At 46.2% G+C, this 21,521-nt stretch overlaps 2 protein-coding genes across 6 annotated transcripts in view; one reads left to right on the top strand and one right to left on the bottom strand.

Annotated features, from left to right (window-relative positions):
- Positions 1 to 11,673, top strand: part of PFKFB1 (6-phosphofructo-2-kinase/fructose-2,6-biphosphatase 1) — a 54,397-nt gene extending 42,724 nt beyond the window's left edge. Inside the window, exons 10-14 of one of the 2 annotated variants that reach the window (XM_012661628.1) lie at positions 2,231 to 2,335; positions 7,042 to 7,171; positions 9,837 to 9,899; positions 10,917 to 10,981; positions 11,325 to 11,673. In XM_012661628.1, the coding sequence (XP_012517082.1) occupies positions 2,231 to 2,335; positions 7,042 to 7,171; positions 9,837 to 9,899; positions 10,917 to 10,981; positions 11,325 to 11,384 (423 nt within the window). In that variant the 3' untranslated portion in view covers positions 11,385 to 11,673. The remainder of the gene's footprint in view (positions 1 to 2,230; positions 2,336 to 7,041; positions 7,172 to 9,836; positions 9,900 to 10,916; positions 10,982 to 11,324) is intronic. The other variant, XM_012661629.1, reaches the window with a different exon arrangement.
- Positions 11,674 to 13,077: 1,404 nt separating this feature from the next.
- TRO (trophinin) overlaps positions 13,078 to 21,521 on the bottom strand; it is an 11,867-nt gene continuing 3,423 nt past the window's right edge. For 3 of the 4 annotated variants that reach the window (XM_012661619.1, XM_012661620.1, XM_012661621.1), the window contains 10 exons: positions 20,679 to 20,783; positions 20,507 to 20,570; positions 19,873 to 19,952; positions 19,260 to 19,351; positions 18,129 to 18,208; positions 17,993 to 18,035; positions 17,548 to 17,610; positions 16,870 to 16,984; positions 15,951 to 16,058; positions 13,078 to 13,304 (listed from right to left, as the gene is read on the bottom strand). In XM_012661619.1, coding sequence (XP_012517073.1) covers positions 13,167 to 13,304; positions 15,951 to 16,058; positions 16,870 to 16,984; positions 17,548 to 17,610; positions 17,993 to 18,035; positions 18,129 to 18,208; positions 19,260 to 19,351; positions 19,873 to 19,952; positions 20,507 to 20,570; positions 20,679 to 20,783 — 888 coding nt within the window. In that variant the 3' untranslated portion in view covers positions 13,078 to 13,166. Of the gene's footprint in view, positions 13,305 to 13,479; positions 13,637 to 13,666; positions 13,801 to 15,950; positions 16,059 to 16,869; positions 16,985 to 17,547; positions 17,611 to 17,992; positions 18,036 to 18,128; positions 18,209 to 19,259; positions 19,352 to 19,872; positions 19,953 to 20,506; positions 20,571 to 20,678; positions 20,784 to 21,521 lie in introns of all 4 variants that reach the window. The other variant, XR_001138191.1, reaches the window with a different exon arrangement.

The following is a 21,521-nucleotide window of genomic DNA, read 5'->3' as shown; positions in this document are numbered from 1 at the left end:
TAGAGATGAAGAATAAAAACTTGGGAAATGTTTCAAAGGTAGAATCAACAGGACTTGATAGTTCCCTGGCTTTAAAGGGTGAGGAAGAAGGAGGAGTAAAGGATTCAACCCTGGTGACATGGCAATCTCTCTTCAGGGTCAGGTTTTCCCATGAACTCTTTGAGAAAGAAGCTGTTTCCTCTCCATTGACTACCTGCACTGCAGGTACACTGGCACGGGGCAGCAGCCCACAGGTTATAGTAGTTGGACATCAACATAAAAGCATCATCACAGGTGTAGATAACTTGTGTGTGGGTAGCTTAACTTGCTTTCCTGTTAGATATGCTTCTATAGATTGTGTGTGTGTGTATACATTCATACATAAGTACATAAATATAGAGGTACTGAGATACATATAGTTAAAAAAGAGCTATGCAGCACTGTTCTACAGATCACATACATTTGCTATAAAATACATGCAAACAAATATGTAAACTGTTCATCATAAGAGTTTAATTGCTGCCTATTTCTGCCCAACCTGTGATGTGAACATTTATTGAACATCTACTTGTTTCAGGTTCTGGAGTGGTGCTAGAGACAGAGATTAATCTGATTGGTTCCTATCTTCACTGAGTTTTTAGGATAAATTAGGTAGACAGAGGAATAAACAGAAATACAAAACAGCGTGTGTGATACAGGCTCTGAAAGGCAAGACCATGAGTGCATAGAAGTCAGGGCACAGCACCTGACCCAGCCAGAATCTGCCTGGAGGAAGTGATGCCTAGCTGAAATCTGAGGCTGAGTAGCAGTGAACCAAGTAGAAAGGATCAGGAATGGTATTCCAGGCAGACAGAGCAGCATAAGCAAATAGGATATTGTGTGTGTATGGAAATGCTAAAGTTGTAGCAGTGGAGACAGAGAAGGAGGAAAAAGGAAGAGATTTGAGAGAGATTTAGGAAGCAGAATCTCAGGAATTGGCTCTGGAGGGATGGGTGAGGAGGAAGCAAGAATTTAGAATGATGCCTAAGTTTCTGGTTTATTTTCTATGATTAATAATAATTATACTTAATTCCACTGACTGAGTCTTCGAAATGTGCCATGTACATCCTGTACTAGTATCTTTTACATAAATTATCCCTAACATTCAAAACACTTCTTTGAGGTAGTTGTAATTCTTCTCATTTTGTAGATAAGGAAAATAAAATTTGGAGAGGTTAGGCAGTTTGCCTAAAGTAATAAGGAGTCAGTGGCCATTTCTACAGGCGACAGGCTCCTGGCATTCCTCAGAATGGAAAGTTGAAGCCAATCTGGAAGGACCTTGTATACCCAGTAGGCTGCACTTTCTTTCATGGGCAGTGTCAGTTGGAGAAGTTTGAGACTGCAGAACTGTTTGTGAGTTGGGGCGCGGGTTCAGTTCCTCACCCCCGAGGGAAGCCAAAAGACAGCAACCAGAGGCTGCTGATGCCCCCCCACCCCACACACACAGGATGGTTTAATTAAAATCCACACATCCAGAAAGAAACCTTAGAAACCCAACATCATTTCCCACTGCCACCAGCAGTCACCTCACCTCTGGGGATTTCTCAGTAGATTTGGAATCTCTCATAAGCTCCTGAGAAACTAATTCTCTGAGTCCTCAATTCCTTCTTTGCTTGAGGAGAGTGTATCTCCCCAAAGCCCACTCTGAAACCGTTAGGAATTTACTAATTGTTCTTCCCTGAAATGGCTATGGATATCTGTTTCTTTATCTACCACAGGTCCCGAAGTAGAGGTCTGGGCAGGAGGGATGGGAAATGCTATAAAATGGGAGAGCACTATGGTATATGTGCATACATGCATGCACTTGCATATGCAGTCACAGACACCCACCACAAGTATGCTCACACTTGCATACATGCACTTCACAGACACGTGAACTCTCTTCTACCAATCACACCTTCAGGTATAAAGATATGTAATTAGATGTGTAAGGTACACCCACAGACCTACTGGGACAATCATAGAAAAACACCATACACTCAGCCTGAACTCATTTATCCATATACATTCACTCTCACATCCACATAGCTACACACCTCTTGCACATATACACATACACACTCACAGACAACAGGTGCAAACCCAGAGCTGTGTTCACAGAGACCCAGGTGCTCACTTGCTACTTTTCCACAATCATTGGTCTCAGAACTATAACAAAGACTGTGTGGATTTAATCTTGTGAATACTTTTTCCCCCAAATACTTTATCTCAGGGTGTCTGTGAGGAGATGACCTATGAAGAAATCCAGGAACACTACCCTGAAGAATTTGCACTACGAGACCAAGATAAATATCGCTACCGCTATCCCAAGGGAGAGGTAAAGTAGGGAGGGGTGACCTAATTTCTAGAACTCCTCCCCAATACCTCCATTCCAACTTCCAGGATTCCACAGTTGCCTAGAAAGCTTTAGAAACAGGGTAAAGCATATTTTGCGGCAGCTGCCATCTCACAAAACACATGATTATCTGACCCTTGGCTTAGATTCTCGGCAATAAGCAACAGACTTTTTAAAAAGCTACATATTTGCTTCCTTATTCTCTCTGCTTTCAGGAGGGCCCACTTTATCCTGGACTTGTCTCTAGTATCCCCTCACTAAAGACACTTGAAATAATTCAACATAATTTCCTGACATTTTGTTGCCAAGTTGCCTAAAGTGCCAGCCTCTCTGGACAACTGGGCATCATCCAAAGGGACAATGGCTGTTTAACCGATTTCTTTGCCACCACATGAACCAGACTATCACTTTCCTCTCCCCATATGAGATGAATGCTCATTGCTTCCAACCCCGCCTCCATTTAGCCAGTTCCACATTTTAGAGCATTTATTAGTCATATTCCATTTCTGATACAAATTCCTGGGAACAATTATCAGAAAAGCAGGACATCTGGGAAGATAAAACAATAGATATTCTGGTCAGTTACATAGCACTTTCATATTTTTATCTTCATCCTTAGAAATTACATTATAGAATCCATCTTAATTTGTCCTTGTTTTCCTTTATGTATTTTGAGGCTATATTATCAGAAGCATACAAGTTTAAAGCAATTACACCTTCTTACTGAATTGTACACTTTATTATTACATAGTGACCAAACCTCTTTTCTGCTGATAATCCTTTTTGCCCAAAAGTGTATTTTATTATTTTTTTTATTTCAATAGATTTAGGAGGTATAAGTGTTTTTTCTTTCATGGATGAATTGTGTAATGGTGAGGTCATGGCTTTTAGTGTACCCATCACAAGGATAGTGTACATTGTACCCGATAAGTAATTTTTGATCCCTCACTCCCTCCAACCTCCCCTTTTCTTAGTTTCCAATGTCCATCATACCAAAAAGCATATTTTATCTAACATTAATATAGCAATATAAGATTGCTTCTGGTGACTGCTTGCCTAGTTCACTTTTATCTATTCATTTATTTCAACTTCCCTGTTTATTTTTGTTTTGTATCTCTTGTAAACAGCTTATAGTTGGATTCTGTTGTTTTTAATCCAAACTGAAAATATATGCCTTTTGAATAGTAAGTTTGGTATATTTGCTTTTATTGTAATTACTGATTTTTTTTTAGTTTATTTCTATTATCTTGTCTTGAGCTCTCTATGCTTAGTTTATTTTTCATTTCGTTCTTGCCTTCTTAAGGATCAATAGAGTTTTTACATCCATATTTAAGTTATATAATCTGCTTCCATTTATTTAGAAGTTACCCTTAATATTTTTAAAAAGATTTCATCATGATTCTTTTCATTCATAGCAGATATCCCACTAAGGCTGTAAGCTCAAAATATTATATTTTATTTTTTTATATGTTTGCTGGCCATTATTCTGTCTTCTTTTGAAAAGTTTCTGTCCATTTCGCTTGCCCATTTGTTGATGGGGTTGTTTGATTTTTTCTTGTTGATTTTTTTGAGTTCTAGATAGATTCTGGTTATCAGCCCTTTATCAGATGTGTAGAGAGCAAATATTTTTTCCCATTCTGTGGGCTGTCTATTCACTCTAATGATAGTTTCCTTGGCAGTGCAGAAGCTTTTTAATTTGATTAGATCCCACTTATTTATTTTTGTTGCTGCGGCGATTGCTTTGGGGGTCTTCTTCAAGAATTCCTTACCTAGGCCGATGTCTGAAAGGGTCTTCCCAACATCTTCATTTAGAATTCTTAAGGTTTCGTGTCTTAGGTTTAAGTCTGAATCATTAGAGAAATGCAAATCAAAACTACAATGAGGTATCACCTAACCCCAGTGAGATTGGCCTCTATCAAAAAAACACAAAACAACAAATGTTGGCGAGGATGTGGAGAGACAGGAACACTTCTACACTGCTGGTGGGACTGTAAGTTAGTGCAGCCTCTGTGGAAAAGAATTTGGAGATACCTCAGAGAGCTAAAAATAGAAATACCATTCGATCCAGCAATAGCACTATTAGGCATCTACCCAAAAGAGCACAAAACATTCTACGATAAGGACATCTGCACCCGAATGTTTATGGCAGCACAATTCACTATTGCAAGAATGTGGAAACAACCCAAGTGCCCGTCAATCCATGAGTGGATTATCAAAATTTGGTATATGTTCACAATGGAATATTACTCAATCATAAGAAATGACAGTGATCTAGTACCTCTTACACTTTCCTGGATTAAACTTAAGCCCATTATCCAAAGTGGAGCACCACAAGAGCAGCAGAAAGGGACCCATTTGTACTCACCATCAAATTGGTATTAACTAATCAACACATAAATGCACATATCAGAACAACATCTATTGGATGCTGGGGAAGGGGGAGGGCGGTGGGAGGAGGGGGGAGGAGGGAGGAGGGGACGGGTATTTGTATACACAAGAAGTGCAATGCGCACTACCCGAAGGATGGACATATTTGAAACACGGACTTGGGGGGAGGGGAACCAAGGGCAACACATGTAACCTAAACATCTGTACCCCATAATATGCTGAAATAAAAAAATATATATATTATATTTTAAAGTCACTCATAATGATTATTTGTTATGCGTTGTAATGCAATTGACTTGACCCTTAACATTTTAATACGTGTAGTTAACAAAATCTAAAATCAATATCTCCACCCTCCCCCTAAACAATAGACCTTTAAAACTCTGGTCACTTTCTCTCCTAATTTGCATGTTAATTATTTTGTCTTTTAGGTCAGTCTTGGTCTTAACCCCCAAATGAATTATTACTGTTGTTGTTACTGTTATTATTATTGTATACAGTCAATGTTTATTTAGATTTAACCACATTTACTGACTCTTTTGATCATTCTTGCTCCTTGCATCTCAAGTCTTCCTTCTGAGTTAATTTTCCCTCTTCCTTTGGAAGTTGTTTTTAGTGAGGGTCTGTTGATAGTAATCTTACCTTTCTTTCTGTCTAACAACGTCTTCGTGGGGTTGGGGGATTCCTCAATCCCAGTGATACTTTGGCTGGGTATAAAACTCTAAGTGGACAGTTGTTTTCTCTCACCATTTTGAAGATATGACTCCCTACTGTCTTCTGGATTCTACTGTGGTTAAGAAATCTGCTATCAGTCTAGTTGTTGTTTCTTTTCTCTCTAGCTTTTACTTTTAAGGTCTTTGTATCTTTGTGGCTTTTGAGTTTCACTCTCATATGTCTAGATTTTTTTTTTATTTGTCTTGTTTGGAAGTAGTGGGACTTCCTGAATCTGAGGATTGGTATTCTTCAGCAATTCTGAAAAATTCTCATATATTATACCTTTAAAATTTTTTCTCTCATATTCTCTCTGTTATCTCCTTCTGGAAATACAATTAGATGTGTTACTCCTGCCTCTATCCTTCATGTCTCCTAATTTTTCCTTCCTATTTTCTATCTCTTTGTATCTTTTGCTGCATTCTGGGTAATTTTTTTCAGCTTTATCTTCCAAATCACTATTTATTAAGTAGTATCTAATATGTGTTTACCATATCCACTGGGTTTTCAATTTTAACGAATATATTTTTCATTTCTGAAATTTTATTTAGTTCTTCTTCAAATCTACATCATATATTTGGTAGCATCTTGTTTCTTCCTTACATTTTTTATTCCACCTTTTATTTTTTTAAAAATTTCAAACATTTATTTTATATTGTACATCCCTTATCTTAAGTTTTTAGGGTTCTATTCTTGTTTCTGCTTATTCTTGCTCATGGTAGCTTATTTCCTTTTGTTATGTGAGCTCCAGTTTAGCAAGAATTTATCTTTGGGAATCTCATATAGCCTGAGTTGAGAGAATCCAGAGAAAATTTCCATTTTCTCTGTAGTCCTGGGAGCTAACAACTTGAGACCACTTTTCATTAAACTTTCAGCATAACATTTTCCAAACAACATGGCTAATGTAATTCTGAATCACCAATCCCACTGAGGGAAGGCTGGTGGTTATAAATTCTTACAGAAGGCTTTTCCTAATTTTTTCCACCAAGAGCCAAGGAAAGACAGATACATTTTCTTGTTGTTTCCCTTTGCCTGTGAGTGGACTTTTTCTAGTTTACACTTTTATGGAAGATATAAATATTTGCCCTTTGAGGATCTCAGATTTATGTGAGAGTCTCAGTCCCAACTCCCCACCTTGTGTATACCTAAGGCCTTATCTCCTATTTATATGAGGTTTTTTAAAAGTCAAGCCTCTTGGTTTCTATGATCAGCAAATGCCCCCAGGGCAGCTGTGGCTTCTACACCCACACTTATTCTTTTTTCCAAGGTTTTCTTCATTTAGGAACCCTATATTCATAGAATTTCTCTTACTTTTTTTTTTTTTTGAAAGGTCAGCAGTGCAATAAAGAAGACATTTTGTAGTGAGGAGTTTTACTATTGTTATTTAGTCCACTATATTGATTGCCTTCATTTGGCAGATGTGAAACAGAGATCCTAAGAAGGAAGTGAGTTGCCTAAGGTCATATTGCTGGGTCAACAACTGAACTGGCACCAGAACCAAGTTTTTCTCATTCCTGGTTTAGAGTTCTTCCCCTCTGGCAAATATCCTTCATCTCCCTTTCTTATCCAAGTATCTCTCTCACCTTTAGTCCTATGAGGATTTGGTCCAGCGTCTGGAGCCAGTTATAATGGAGCTAGAACGACAGGAGAATGTACTGGTGATCTGCCACCAGGCTGTCATGCGGTGCCTCCTGGCCTACTTCCTGGATAAAAGTTCAGGTAACACCTTCCTCTCTGTTTCTGGCATGGGGAACTGGATATGATTTGAGACCCTGATACTAGCAATTGGGGGTTTATATCTTAGTGGTTAACAGCAGAGTATCTAGAACAAAGATGCCTGGCTTCAGATTCTTTCTCTGTCACATATTAGCTGTACTACCTTTGACAAATTCCTTTACCTCTCTGGCTTCAGTTTCCTCATCTGTAAAATGGGGAGAATAATGGTGAAGTTTAAATAAACAACATATGTAAAGAGCTTAGAACAGTTCATGACACATTGTACGGGCTATCTAAATGTTAGCTGTTATTATTAGAATTGGTATTATTCTCAGCTAGCATATTGAAAGCCAACATTAACGGTCTGCCTCAACCTGAAAAAGCTGAGCCAGTATTTTCCTGAATCATGCTGCCATAAGCTGATGGGGGGCCCTTCATGGCCTCAATCCTGATTATAGGTTTCTGTCTTTGCTGTAGGGATGATTTCCCTAAAATAGTGATGTTTGTATTTTAAATTGTTTTCAGATGGGAATTTATTTTTTAAAAATATCTTAGACTTTGTATTTACAGAGTACCTATACACTGACTACATAGGCTGAACTGCAAACTACAACAGGTGGCCTGACAATGGACTGTTATATCACCTTCAGGTGTGAGAGTCCATGTCCAATGTGGATGCTGAAGTGGTTGGCATTTCCATGATATTTTGAGGGTGTCTAAGGACAGTACAAAATAATATTTGATGCCTACAGTGTCCTGAAGTCTTGGATTTTTTCCTACAATTCTAGTTTTAAAATAAAAAGCACTTGTAATATAGGGTCATCCAGAATCGGAACCCAGGGAACTTGAGAACTCGACATTAGATAAGTCATTTCTTCTGCCGACTCCTCAATTTCCTCACTGGAAATAGGTGACAGGATGTGTAGTGTGGGGGTCCTTGCACTGCTAGATTTATGTATGTTCACATCTCTAATTTTCAGGGCAAATTTTTGAGGATGTGAGGCAGGCACTATAATTCCCATTGTCCAGATGAAGAAACAGAGAGAAGTGAGGTGACTTGCCCACGGTCATAGGGCTCAGAGTGTTGATAGGAGTTGATCCCAGGTGCATGCCAAAGGCCTTCCTCTCTCAGATATGCATGGGGTGCTTGGGGGACATGGGCATCTCCTGTTTTCTCCGCTTCCTACTTGCTTTCACACACAGGCCATGCCAGCTGTTGCTCACAACTACCCTGGCGGCTACGCAGGGCAGGGCAGGGTAGACAGATGTTCTTACCCCCATTGCTCAGGTGAGTGATGTTGGAACAAAGCCCAGAGAGATGATGTGACTGGGAATGCAGACCCACGAGCCTCACGCCTGGGGTACCCTCAGATTACATCTAGTCCAATCCTGTCCTGTGAGATGAGGATACTGAAGGCCAGAGAAAGAGTAGTCTGGGCCAAGGTCACTAGTTGAGGCAGTGGCAGAGCTGGGTCAGAGACCTCAGGCAAGTGGCTTCCCTTCTCCAGGTCTGTTTCCTCATGGGTACAATCAGGGGGTGCAGAACCCCAGAGGATCATGGAGGATACAGTGAGCTAGGACACAAAACACCCTCAGCCCAGGGCCTGACGACGACGAAGAAGACAAGACGAGGAGGAGGAGCAGGATGGATGCCCAGTACCACGCCCAGCCTAATGTCTCAGGGGGCTGGCTGTGGGGGCAGTGGCGGGCCTCAAAGGCCTTGGATGAAGCTAAGGGTCAGGGAAGCTGCCAGGGGCGGTGATCCTGCTACATGAAGGGATCTTGCTAAATGAGAGGAGATGGGGAGTGGCATGTGCGGGTGGGTGGGATGGTAAGAGTGCCCAGCAGGTGGCTGTGGTGCCCCCAGGACACGGCAAGCCCCTCCATGGTAGGGACAGCTTACTGCAGGGCACAAAGCACATATCTTGGCCTCACAGGGTCCTGGGTTCAAGTCCCTGCTCTGCTGCTTCCTGGCAGTGTGACTTCTGGTGAGTGACTTCCCTCTCTGAGCCTCAGTTTCCTTATCCACACAATGAGCCTATTGCCCCCTCCTCTCAGTCTTGCTTGATAAATAGAAACTGAGACCCAGACAAGGAATGGTACATGAACACTTAGAGCCACTTAATGTACCATGTCAGCAACTACAAACAAGTCACTCCACGGGTGCCTGTCCATCGGCCAATGTAGGAGCAGTGGGAGGGAGCAGGCTGCGCTGGGGAGGAGGCTGCAGGAGCTGTCAGTGCCAGGTGCACCTGCGCCCTGGACTCTGGCACATAGCAGGGGCTCAGAGGACACTTGCTGACGTGGACTGTGGGACTTTGTGGTGGGGGTCTGCGCAAGGCCCAAGGCTGGGACAGGGGGAGGCCTGCCTCTGTGTCCTGCTGGCCCTGAGAGTGAGGAGGTGGCCGTCTCTGAGGAGACCGGCCTGACCCTCCTGCGGGACCCAGAGCCTGCCTGCCTTTCCCTGGGTGTGCCTTTCTCCCTGCTCTCCTCCTCCCTGCCCAGCCTGCTCTCAGCGCTGCCCCTGCAGGGTGGGGGAGGGGGCCCTGGTGAGGCCCAGGCCAGCATGGGGAGGTGCCAAGGGGAGAGTCCAGCCAGCCCAGAGGCCTGGGGGGTATTGCCCTGGCCAGCGCTGGATCTCTGAGGGCTGCTTCCTGCTCCTTTCCAGATGAGCTTCCCTATCTCAAGTGCCCTCTACACACAGTGCTCAAACTCACGCCTGTGGCTCATGGTGAGTATCCCCAACCTGATCCAAGGAAAGGCTTATGGGGCTATGAGCATGCCCCCAGTGCCTGCCATTTGCTTAGCAGAGTCCTAGGGGAGGTTCCCTGAGTGAGTAGATGGATGTCCTGGTGGAGGTAGGACTGGTGGTAGTCAGATAACAGGGAAAGGATAGGATGGCCTCTAAATCCAGGGCCTGGCTCCAACTTTCTCTGTTTCTGACAGAGTACTGAGCACACAACACTGAGCTGTAGAAGGGGGACTCCATAAAGGGGACCAGAGGAAAATTGTAGGTTGGAGCCATATTGGAGAAAGAGCTCAGTACTCTCTTGGGGCGTTGGTTAGCTACAAAATGTTCATGAACAGGGAAGGGACTGAATCGCATCTTTTCTGGGGTGTGAATAGGGCAGAATGGCCTACTGAAGCCTGAAGTAAGGTGTAGTCCACAGGGATGGAGCTAAGGGAGCTCCCACATAGGCATTGGGCTTCCTCTGCCAGCCCCAGGCCCCAGTGATGCACCCTCCTCGTTCTTCAGGTCCCTTAGAACTCCACTGTGACCTTTAACACCCCTGGTGTTGCTTGTAACCACACGGTCCTCTAAATAAACTTTGCTGAGACTGATTGTTCAAGGCATGGCCCCAGGACTCTTCCACATCTTCAGCACCTAACATGGCTTGGAGGATCAGCAGAGATCCATCCATATTACATAGATCTCGCAGACCACAAGGGCTGGGGGAGGCCACAGATCTCTCATCTCCATCCCCATTTACAAATGGGCAACTGAAGCTCAGAGAACTAAGCCTGTTGGGGGCAGAGCAGGGAGGACACCTGTAGGCTGCCTCTCAGGCCCAGTGTATTCCTCATGCATCACACAGCTGTTTGAATCCCCTCCTTACAGGGCAGTCCTGATCTATGCACAGTATGGAGCTGGGGATGTGGGTGCTGATGGGGTGGGGGAAACAAAACCTCAGGGAAGACCTGTGCTTAACCTGGGGGCTTACAGACAGATGGGTTGTTCTTTTCCGAGGCTGCAAAGTGGAGCCCATCTACCTGAATGTGGAGGCCGTGAACACACACCGGGAGAAGCCTCAGGTAGGTGGGGGACTCCACAGCCCAAGCTGGTTGTGGACACGCACATGGCGAAAGCCCCCTCCCCCACAAAAAGGCTGCCCCAACCCCACAAAGCCTGGGTGTTTTGCACCAAAAAGTGGAATAACCAGCCTCCAGAAATGTAGGACCCACAGCGCAGACCTGAGGCACCATGGAGACTCAGGGCAAAGGCCTCAGGCTGAGATTCCCCAAGGCGGGCCTAAAAAGAGGGTAGGGATCCCGGCCTGGCTGAGAGAGGAGCCGGGCAGCAAGGACAGGAGGCAGGGGAGGGTCTGGGGCTCTACACTGCTGTGTTCTTCCTATTAATCTTGGGCTCTCTTCTCAGAATGTGGACGTCACCCGGGACCCTCAGGAAGCCTTGGACACAGTCCCTGCTCATTACTGAGCTTTTTCCAAGAAGTCAAACTGCCTGTGTCCTCATCACCTTCTATCTTTAGGAACTGCCATCCTTGCTCTTCTCCCTACCCTGAGAAGACTCTGGCCTTGGCATCACTGGGAGAGCCCTGCTACCAGTGAAGAAGCCTTCAGCAGCTCTAAGACAAGTCTCAATTCCTGGCCACAACTAAGGAACTGTCTAGCTCCGGATGAAGTTCTTTCTTTCTTAATTCATATTCTCTGATCAATAAAGACTTCTCTTACTAGCTACCGGAGGAGAATGAGAGGTCACGGTGAGGTTTCTTCCAGTGCTCTCAAGATCCTGATCCTGATCCTGACCCAGCTCTGGTGCTGTGGGGGTGTGGAATGGATGAAGACTTCCTGGAGGGAAGAGTTCTAGGGTAGCTCTTCCAAAGACGGGAGAGGAAACAGGTCCTTGTAAGTACCTGTGGGCCTTGTTCTTGGTGGGCAAGGTGGCTGGGGACATGACACCTTGATCCTTACAATTGGAGAACAATCTGGCACTTGGGCCAAGTGCTCTTCTCTTCTCCAACTTTTGCTGCCATCCTGATTTCACTGTCCATGTGAATGACACAAGCAACACCCTGGCCTCCCGGTCCCCTGACCCCCTCAACTGCAGTGATCATCTTCTCCCCTTCAGCTACCCACTCTATGAACCTTGGCATCATCTCCCCAGTCTGACTTCTTCAATGCAAGCATCCCACTGTCTGATCACTGCCCACCCCCACCCAAGTCCTTACAACTCTGTGTCATTCACAGGATCCCTAGCAGCATGCCTGCACACAATAGGCATACATGGAGTATTTCATGAATGAACAATATTTGTTGTACTGAATCGAGAGCATAGTCCTTTGATTGCTCCATTGTCTCCCAACCCATCCTCAGTGTTCTTCCATCCCTAATCAGCTTGGATCCTCTTCAGCCACTCTCCATCCACCTACTGTGGGCCAGGTACCAGCAACCCAGTGGTAAAGAGACAGACTCATACACTTGCTGCTTTTGTTCCCTTGTCCTTCCATCACAAACACCCAGAAAGACCCAAACCCTGCATAATCCACATCTCCTTTTTCTGCTGGGATCCACTACAGGGTTGCTGATCACTGCTTGAAGCAGACCTATATTTATCTGTTTCCATAGCCACCCTCAAATCCTCTTCAAAGTCAGGGTCACCTTCTATTATCTGGCACCCTAACCCATCCCACTTTCTCAGGGATGGGCTACTTCAGTCAATTTCTGATTCTTTCATGTCTATCTCCTGTCCCTCTCTATTGGCTTTTGCCCCAGTCTATGCAATATGCTCAAGTCTTTCTGTCTTATCCTAAGAAATCCCTCCCTTGTTCCTGTGTCCTCCCTTGATTACCTCCCCTTCTATCCCTCCATTCTTACACAAATGAATCAAAATGAATCTGTACTTACTGTCCAGAACCCTCTTCTTTTGCCATCTGCTCCAGGCTTTCCCCTCAATATCTTTGCTCAAGCTATTATCTTCTTGCCTGTCATGCTTTCCCCAGGTCTCTATCCTGCTGAAGTCATACTTGCCTTTGAGCCAAAAATTGGAGCCTCACCTTCCCTAAAAAGCTATGCTGATCTCCTGTTTTTCTATGAATTCAAGATGCCACAACTACCTAAGATGCCACTCCACAACTACCTAAGAACATTAAAAAACCAAAAAAAAACTCCAATTCATTTTGCAAATTTAATGTAACTCTGATAGCAAAATATGACAGCGTACAGAAAGCAAACAATAAAGCAGAAACAGAAAACAGATTTTTCATAGTATGTCACCCTCAGCTGATTGGTCATAGCTGCTTAGACTGATGTGTGGACAAAGATTGCATGGATGTACCTTGAATCCACAGGAAGGACTGCTGCAATTCATTAGCGGTATCTGTAAACCTGGGGAATAAACCTGAGAACGAAATACACAGGAACACATTTTAGCACCAAATATACTGTTTTCTCATACTTCTCTCATTGCCTCATGTTCCCATCCCACTCTCCCACCCTGGGAGAGGTTTCTTATAACATCTCCCAGCTCTTATACCCATCCTCGTGGGCCCTGGTAATGAAAATATTACAATTACCTGAAACCTCACTAGCCATAGGAGAAGCCACAGGCACCAAGGCTGGTGGCTCCACCACCAAAGCCAGCACCAGTGCTCGGTCCACCGCTGAAGCCAGTACCGGTGCTTGGTCCACCGCCGAAGCCAACACCGGTGCTCGGTCCACTGCTGAAGCCAGCTCCAGTGTTTAGTCCACTGCCGAAGCCACTGGTGCTTGGTCCACTGCAGAAGCCAGCACCAGTGCTTGGTCCACCGCTGAAGCCAACAATAGAACTGGGTCTACTACTGAAACCGGTGCTGGTGCTGGGTTCTCCAGTAAAGCCATTGCTGGTGTTGGAACCACTGCCAAAGCCAATGATGGTACTCAGTCCTCTGTTGAAGCTGGCATTAGGCCCACTGCCAAAGCCATCGCTGGTGCTGAGGCCACCACCAAAGTCAGCACTGGTGCCAAGTGTGCTGCCAAAATCAGCATTAGTGCCCAGTCCACCACCAAAGCCATCGCCGGTGACCAGTCCACCACTAAAGCCAGCACTGGTACCTAGTCCACCACCAAAGCCAATGCTGGTGCCCAGTCCACCACCGAAGCCAGAGCTGGTGCCTAGTCCGCCACCGAAGCCAGTGCTGGTGCCTAGCCCATCATCGAAGCTAGCATTGGTGCCTAGGCCACCACTGAAGCCAGTGCTGGTGCTCAGTCCACCACCAAATCCAGCACTTGTGCTTAACACATTGCCAAAGTTGAAACCGGCACTGGTGCTGGGTCCATCACCAAAACTGGCACAGGTAGCACCACTAAAGCAGGCACTGGTGCTAGGAGGGCCACCAAAGCATAGGTTGGTGTTAGATGCACTGCCAAAGCAGAGGCTGGTGCTGGGAGCTCCGCCAAAACAGAGGCTGGTGCTGTGAGCACCACCAAACCTGACACTGGTGCTGGGAGCACCACCAAAACTGATGTTCATGCTGGGAGCACCACCAAAACCCATATTGTTTCTAGGAGTACCACCAAAGTCAGTAGTGGTACTAAGTGCCCCACTGAAGTCAGCGCTGGTGCTGAATGCACTGCCAAAGCCAGAGTCGTTGCTGGGTGCAACACTGAAGCCAGCACTGGTGCTGACAGCACCGCCAAAACTGGCACTGGTGTTGAGTGCACTGCCAAAGCTGGCACTGGTGTTGAGTCCTCCACCAAAGCCAGCACTGGTTCTGGGAGAGCCACCAAAGCAGACACTGTTGCTTAGTGTACTGCCAAAGTTGGTGCTGGTGCAGACAGCACCACCAAAACCAGCACTGGTGCTGGGAGAGCCACCAAAGCAGACACTGGTGCTTAGTGTACTGCCAAAGTCAGTCCTGGTGCAGACAGAACCACCAAAACCAGCACCGGTGTTGAGTCCTCCACCAAAACCAGCACTGGTGCTGGAAGAGCCACCAAAGCAGACACTGGTGCTTAGTGTACTGCCAAAGTTGGTGCTGGTGCAGACAGCACTGCCAAAGCCAGCACTGTTGTTGGCTGCACAACCAAAGCCCGCACTGGTGCTGGGAGAGCCACCAAAGCAGACATTGGTGCTTAGCATACTGCCAAAGTCAGTGCTGGTGAAGACAGCACCACCAAAGCCAGCACTGGTGTTGAGCATTCTTCCAAAGTCGGTACTGGTACTGGGAGAGCCACCAAAGCAGACACTGGTGCTTAGCGTACCACCAAAGTTGGCACTGGTGTTGGGAGAGCCACAGAAGGAGACACTGGTGCTGAGTGTACCACCAGTGTTGGTGTTGGGGGAGCCACCAAAACAGATACTGGTAGTGAGTGTACCTCCAAAGCTGGCACCAGAGCTAGGAGAGCCACCAAAGCAGACACTGGTGCTGAGTGTGCCTCCAAAACCAGTGCTGGTGCTAAGTGCACCACTGAAAACTGTGCTCGTGGTGGGCACATTGCCGAAGCTCGTGCTGGTGCTGAGTACAGCACTAAAGCCAGCAGTGGTGCTGAGTGTGCCTCCAAAGCCAGAGCTGGCTCCACCACTGAAAGTGGCACTGGTGTTGAGTGGACCACTGAAACTAGAGCTGACTCCATCACTAAAGCTGGTACTGGTACAAGGTGTGCCACCAAAGCTAATGCTGGCTTGACTGCTAAAACTAGAGCTGGTGCTAGGTGCACCACCAAAGCTAATACAGGCTGTACTGCTGAAGCTGGGGCTAGTGCTGGACACACCACTGAAGGTAATGCCAGCTCCACCACCAAAGCCACCACTGGGGCTGGGTGCACCACTGAGGCTAATACTAGCACCATCGCTGAAGCTAGCCCTGGTGCTAGCTCCTCTGCTGAAGTTGACATTGGTGCTGGCATCTGCATTTTCTTGGGCTCTGCCCTCAATTTCAAATGAAAATCTGCTCCAGGCCTGAGCATCATCACCTAACTCTTCCCTTGTTAGGCAGTCAATATCCATGTCATCCCAATTCCAGGGCCCAGCCACGGCTTCCTCTCCAATCCCCATTTGGGCTCTTGCCTCAGCCCTGGCCTCAGCCTCGGCCACAGCCACAGCTGCAGCTTGGACTTCCATCTCCACTGCCTCCCGGTACTGAGCAGCCCAGTCCTTGGGGTCTTTCTTCTGCACCTAAAATGGGAATTATAGTCATTATAAGGAAAATAACTCTTGTAATCATGTATTAAGCACCTACTATAGGGTTTGTATAGAAGTAATAACAATATTTTTTTAAAATTCCTAGTTACTAGAGCTCTATCATGGGTCAGTCCTGAGATCTAATTTCAGCTCTGATAACTTAGGTGCTATACAACCTTGGACAAGTTACTTAACCTCACTGAGCCTAAGTGTCTTCATCTATAATATGGGAAATGATAAGAAAGTATGTTATGACCTGAATGTTTGTGTCCCCCCAAAATCTATATGTTGGATCTCCAACCCCCAATGTGACTGTGTTTGGAGATAGGGCCTTTATAGAAGTAATTAAGGTTAAATGACCCATAAGGGTGGGGTCCTGATCCAACAGGATTAGTGTCCTTATAAGAAGAGACACTAGAAAGCTCGCTTTCTCTCTCTGCCACGTGTGGACACAGCAAGAGGGTGGCCATCTGCAAGCCAGGGGGAGAGCCCTCACCAGAAAGTGACCATGCTGAACCTTGATCTGGGATTCTCACCCTCCAGACCTGTGAGAAAATAAATTTCTGTTTTTCAAGCCACTCAGTCTATGGTTATGGCAGCCGAAGCTGATTAATACAAAGTATGAAGAATGAATGAGATGATGTAAACTATATATCTAGCAGCATTCTGGGACATGAATGACGTTCCATATGTTTATATATGAACTTCAGACTGCTCTGTACCTGACCATCCCTGCACATTGCCTGACCCAGCCAGGGGAATCCTATTCCCTTAATATGCCAAACTCAGGCAGCTTTCCTAATACCTTGCATGCAAATTTGAGGACTTTCATCTTGCTAGTCTCATGGTAGGAGCGCAAGCCCCAGAAGAACTCATATTCAGGTGGTCTGCTGTTGGGGACCCTCTTGTACTCCAGGTACCTTGGAGAAAGGAAATGACACTTGTTTTGAACCAAGCAAACCTGTTGTCTAACCACTAGGCATGAAGTAGCAACCTCCTCCAAACAAATACTCAATAGCCCCTGGAGAAGGATTTCTAAGGTCCTCTAGACCCAGACTCATTCCCAAACAGAGTTCATGGTCTCAGCTTCTAATACTGAGCCGTTTCCCATTGGCTCTGTGCAAAGGAGTCACTTGGGGTGCTGCAGTGGAGGCATATATAGGGCATTATGTCACAGGAAGGCCACAGTATCCTGCCACCTGTAGGAGTAAACCCAGATTTCTGTTGGGTGTGTTGTAAACAGAGGGGCCATTCTTCAGGTCCCCTGCTCTGAGCACACCCCACTACAAGGGCCTTGTGTTGAGTCTGACCCAGTCCTGGAAAAGTCTGCCCATGGGAATTTTAGGCAGGACTCAATTCTAGAAAACAGGGTGCCCATCCCTCTAAAGCTAGTGTAAGAAAGGTGGTGACCGAGCACTTTCTGGATCAGATCAGTATGCCCAGAACACTTCAGGGCCAGACAAAGCCACCAAACACCACTTACTTCTGCTTGACAAACTCGTCTGTGATGAGCTTCCTTACTTCCCCAAACAGTGAATGCTTCACCCTGACAATGGGAAAAATAACCTGTGAACACAGATCAGAACTGCCCAGATGAGGGCAGAGGCATTACCCAACATGGAAGAGACCTCTCTAGCACGTGGGGCAATCTCAATGAGGTGAAGAAAGAAGTGATCATGTGGCCACTAGAGCAAGTAGCAGATGGCTCTTTGTCAGAGATACCTGAAGGTTTATCTAACATCTCAGCTTTGAACAGACAGAGGACATAGGGGAGAGAGGGAGCAGAGAGTTCAGGACCATTTCCCCATTCACCCAGGTCAGAACCCTGGGCCCTCTCCACCAGACCACCAGGCTGATGCAATCCTGGGACCGTCCTCTCTTGCCAAAGGACAACATGGACAGCAAGCACTGAGAGAGCCCAATCATACCCAGGGCGCAGCCCCAACTTGCGTAGCACCTCCCAGATGACAGCTGCAAGGGGAGGCAAGAGGAGAGAGGGACAGAAAATGAACACTTGGAATCCAGATCATGGCCACCCATTCAGCTGCACACCAAGCCACTCACCCTCACTGGCCTTGTTGCCATTCATAAAAATGACACTCAGAATCACCATGAGGAGACCCAACTTGGGTGTGTCCTTGGTCCTAAGGGAATAATAGGACAGAGAGGTTTATGCCTAGCAGCCATCTGGAAAAGACACACCAGCCAGCTCACTAGGCTAGCCTCTCCCACATTCCTCAGATATGGGAGAATTCTGCCGAGTCTATGGTTCAAGCTCCATGTGACCCTGGGCAAGGCACGTAGACTTGTAAGCCTCAGTCTCCTATTCAGCAAAACGAGAAAATCACATCTTCCCTTCCCAGTTCGCCAAGAAGATGGAAGGATGCCTGTCAACCTGGTACAACCCAGGCACCCAGTCAGCATGAGTCCCTTCTTTCTCTCCCAGACCCCTCGGCCCCGAGAGAATTCTACGCAGGGACCCACTGACAATGCTCCACATGACCCTGGGCAATTTCCCAGCTTGCTCCAAGCTTCACTTTCTATATATATGCAGTAAGGAGGTGAGGCCATGGTAAAGTCTCTTTCATGTGAATCTATGGTGATTTGCCAGTCTGACTTCAAGTTGAAGCCATGACTCTATTCTTGGTCATTCCTTGTCTGGATTGGTTATCTCCTAGGGTCAAGTCTAGCCTTCCCTGGTAAACTAGGTACTCCTTGAGGACAGGGCCAGCATTTTGTCTTTCTCTAACTCCCCACAGCATGGTGAAGGGAGTAAGCACTACACAAAGATATATGCAGAAAAAAGCACATCCAAATCTTTCTTGCCCTTAGAGCATTCTGATCCACCCATACCATGAAGCTCTCCTTGAGAACCACTCTACCAATGCCTGGTCAGGGACTCAGTAGGAAGAGAGACAAGCAACAATAGTCCTGCTTTCCTGGGAAGCTTCTGGAGAGACAGGGAACCTGACAGCAGGAATGCCCCACCCCAGTCTCTTACAGGCTTCAGTCAATCATAATCAGACACCACTACTGAGCGCAGGGCTCCAATTATGTGCGGGGGCTGGGACAGGGGCTTTGGGGGCCCTGTCTTTCCTGACCCTCTAAGAGGATGTAGGGAGAGAGGACAGGGAAGAGCTAGAACCATGAACAAAAGCAGAATCCCCCTCCCACCCCAGCCCTTTCCCAACTTACGTTCCCAGTATGCCTGCAGAGGATTCCTGATTGTTGATGAGAATATACAAGCTACTTTGCTTATCAATTTCCTTCAGATTGACTCGAAACATCTGCCAAGTAAAAGAATAGCCTGTGAGATCACAAAATTCAGCTTAGGCATTAATGAGCTTCCCAGGCATGCCGTGGCTCCCCATGTACCTAGGGGTTTTGTGCATGTGAGAAATCAGTGAGATAATGCACATAAAGCACATAATTAAGTGCCGGCAGCCAGTAAACACACAGCAAATGTACTATTGTCATCAATGTCATCTTGATTAGTGGAAACCTAAGGAGACAGACAATGAGGAATGCAAGGGACAGGTGAGCATCCGAAATACATGTCAGGATGTGTCCAGCTGCAGACAGAAGCTGGGACTAAGTTGGGTGGCTTGGGTCCTAGCTATGCTTTTGTTACTGACTTGCTGCGTAACCCATGGCTAGTCTACACTGCTCCCTGGGCCACTGTCTACCCATCAGCACAGTGATGGGCTGGACTAGCTGGTCTCTGTGGTTCCCCCAAGAAGGGACATGTATACCTTTGTTTGATTTGAATCCTCCCCATTGCACCCATCCCCCAGGGCAGCCCTTTCACCTTTTCCAGAGCATAGCTTGCTCGTTCAATGATCTCTGGGAAATATTCATCACATTCTTGGATGACATCCTTCAGCATGTCTGCAGGAAGGGAAAGGTGGGAGCAGGCTGAGCAGGGGCCACAGAGCTACAGCCCTTTTGCCAGTCCTGTGGGGTCAGTGCAACCAGAGACCTGAACTGTGTTAATGGGAGATGCCAGCCATCGCAGAGTATAAGGGTGGAGAAATGAGAAAACGAGGAGGCCATAAAGGTAAAAGGTTACCCCCAGACCATGAGGGGAGAGGAGAGTGGAGAGATTAGCTCAAGGAGGAGGGTTGGAAGTGAGGTATCCCAAGAATGGAAAGACAAGCACCACATGTACTCACCATCAAATTGGTATTAACTGATCAACACATACGTGCACATATAAGAATAACGGGTCTGGGGGGGGGGGGGGGGTGGGTATATGCATACACAAAGAGTGCAATGCACACCACCCAAAGGATGGACATATTTGAAACTCGGACTTGGGGGGGGAGGAGGGGGCAAGGGCAATATACGTAACCTAAACATCTGTATCCCCATAATATGCTGAAATAAAAAAAAAAGAAAAAAGGAAAGAAAAAAAAAAAGGAGGAGGGTTGGTAGGACACTACCTGAGCGCTTGATGGGGATCTTTGTCTGGTCCTTAACCAACAGGTATTTCACCAACTTATTTGCCTGAGAGAAGAGGAATGGATGGGGAGATCTCAATATGTTTACAGAAAATTTGGAAGGGGCAGAGAAGAGGACAGGTGAAGAATAGACTGGGCAGCAATGGATTCTTACCCTTTCTTGCAAAATGGCCACATCTCGGTGTGGTGGAGGCCTCCGGCCCCATGGGATCCGCCTGTAATTACTGCCACTTCTCTCATCCCCATTCAGATGCCTGAACTTCATCATCAGAAAGAATGAAGATCCAGAGTCACCAAGTGAAGGAGAGAGCTTTGTCTCCTCATCTGCCTCCTCCAGAAAGTCTCCTTAAACCTTCCCCTGTAGTGGGGCCTGACCCTACCATTGGCCGCCCTGAGTCCTGGGCTTATCTCTCATTGTCTCCCAGCAGGAGTTTCATTCCTCTGCCAGGCCAGGAGCAACCCAAGGACAGGGCCTGAGGCTCCTCCTTTTCCTTTTGACACCACCGATTCTTCTAGCTGGTACCCCTTAGACAAGTCACTTCACCTCTCTGGGACTCAGTTTTCTTATGTGTAAAACTGAGACCTATGATCCTTTGTTGGTAAGAGTTACTTTCAAGACATAAAGATAAAACCTGTATAAACGTACCCAACACAAAGTTACCATGTGGCGTGTGGTAACTACTACATAAATACAAATTAAATTACATACAGGTTGTAGCTAAGTGTATGGATGTCTTCTTTCCCCACCAATCTGTGAACTGCCAGGGAGCAGAAACTATATCACATTCTCCTTAGCATCTTCTGTAGCCTATCTGAACACAGGGATTGGCTCAAAGTAAAAAGATTCAGGCCGGGCGCGGTGGCTCACGCCTGTAATCCTAGCTCTCTGGGAGGCCGAGGCGGGCGGATTGTTGGAGCTCAGGAGTTCAAAACCAGCCTGAGCAAGAGCGAGACCCCGTCTCTACTAAAAATAGAAAGAAATTAATCAGACAACTAA

The sequence above is a fragment of the Propithecus coquereli genome, unplaced genomic scaffold (genome assembly GCF_000956105.1).
Source record: "Propithecus coquereli isolate 6110/MARCELLA unplaced genomic scaffold, Pcoq_1.0 Scaffold728, whole genome shotgun sequence".
NCBI lineage: Eukaryota > Metazoa > Chordata > Mammalia > Primates > Indriidae > Propithecus > Propithecus coquereli.
The sequence above is the reverse complement of the archived record's forward strand: the minus strand, read 5'-3'. Positions and strand labels throughout refer to the sequence as shown.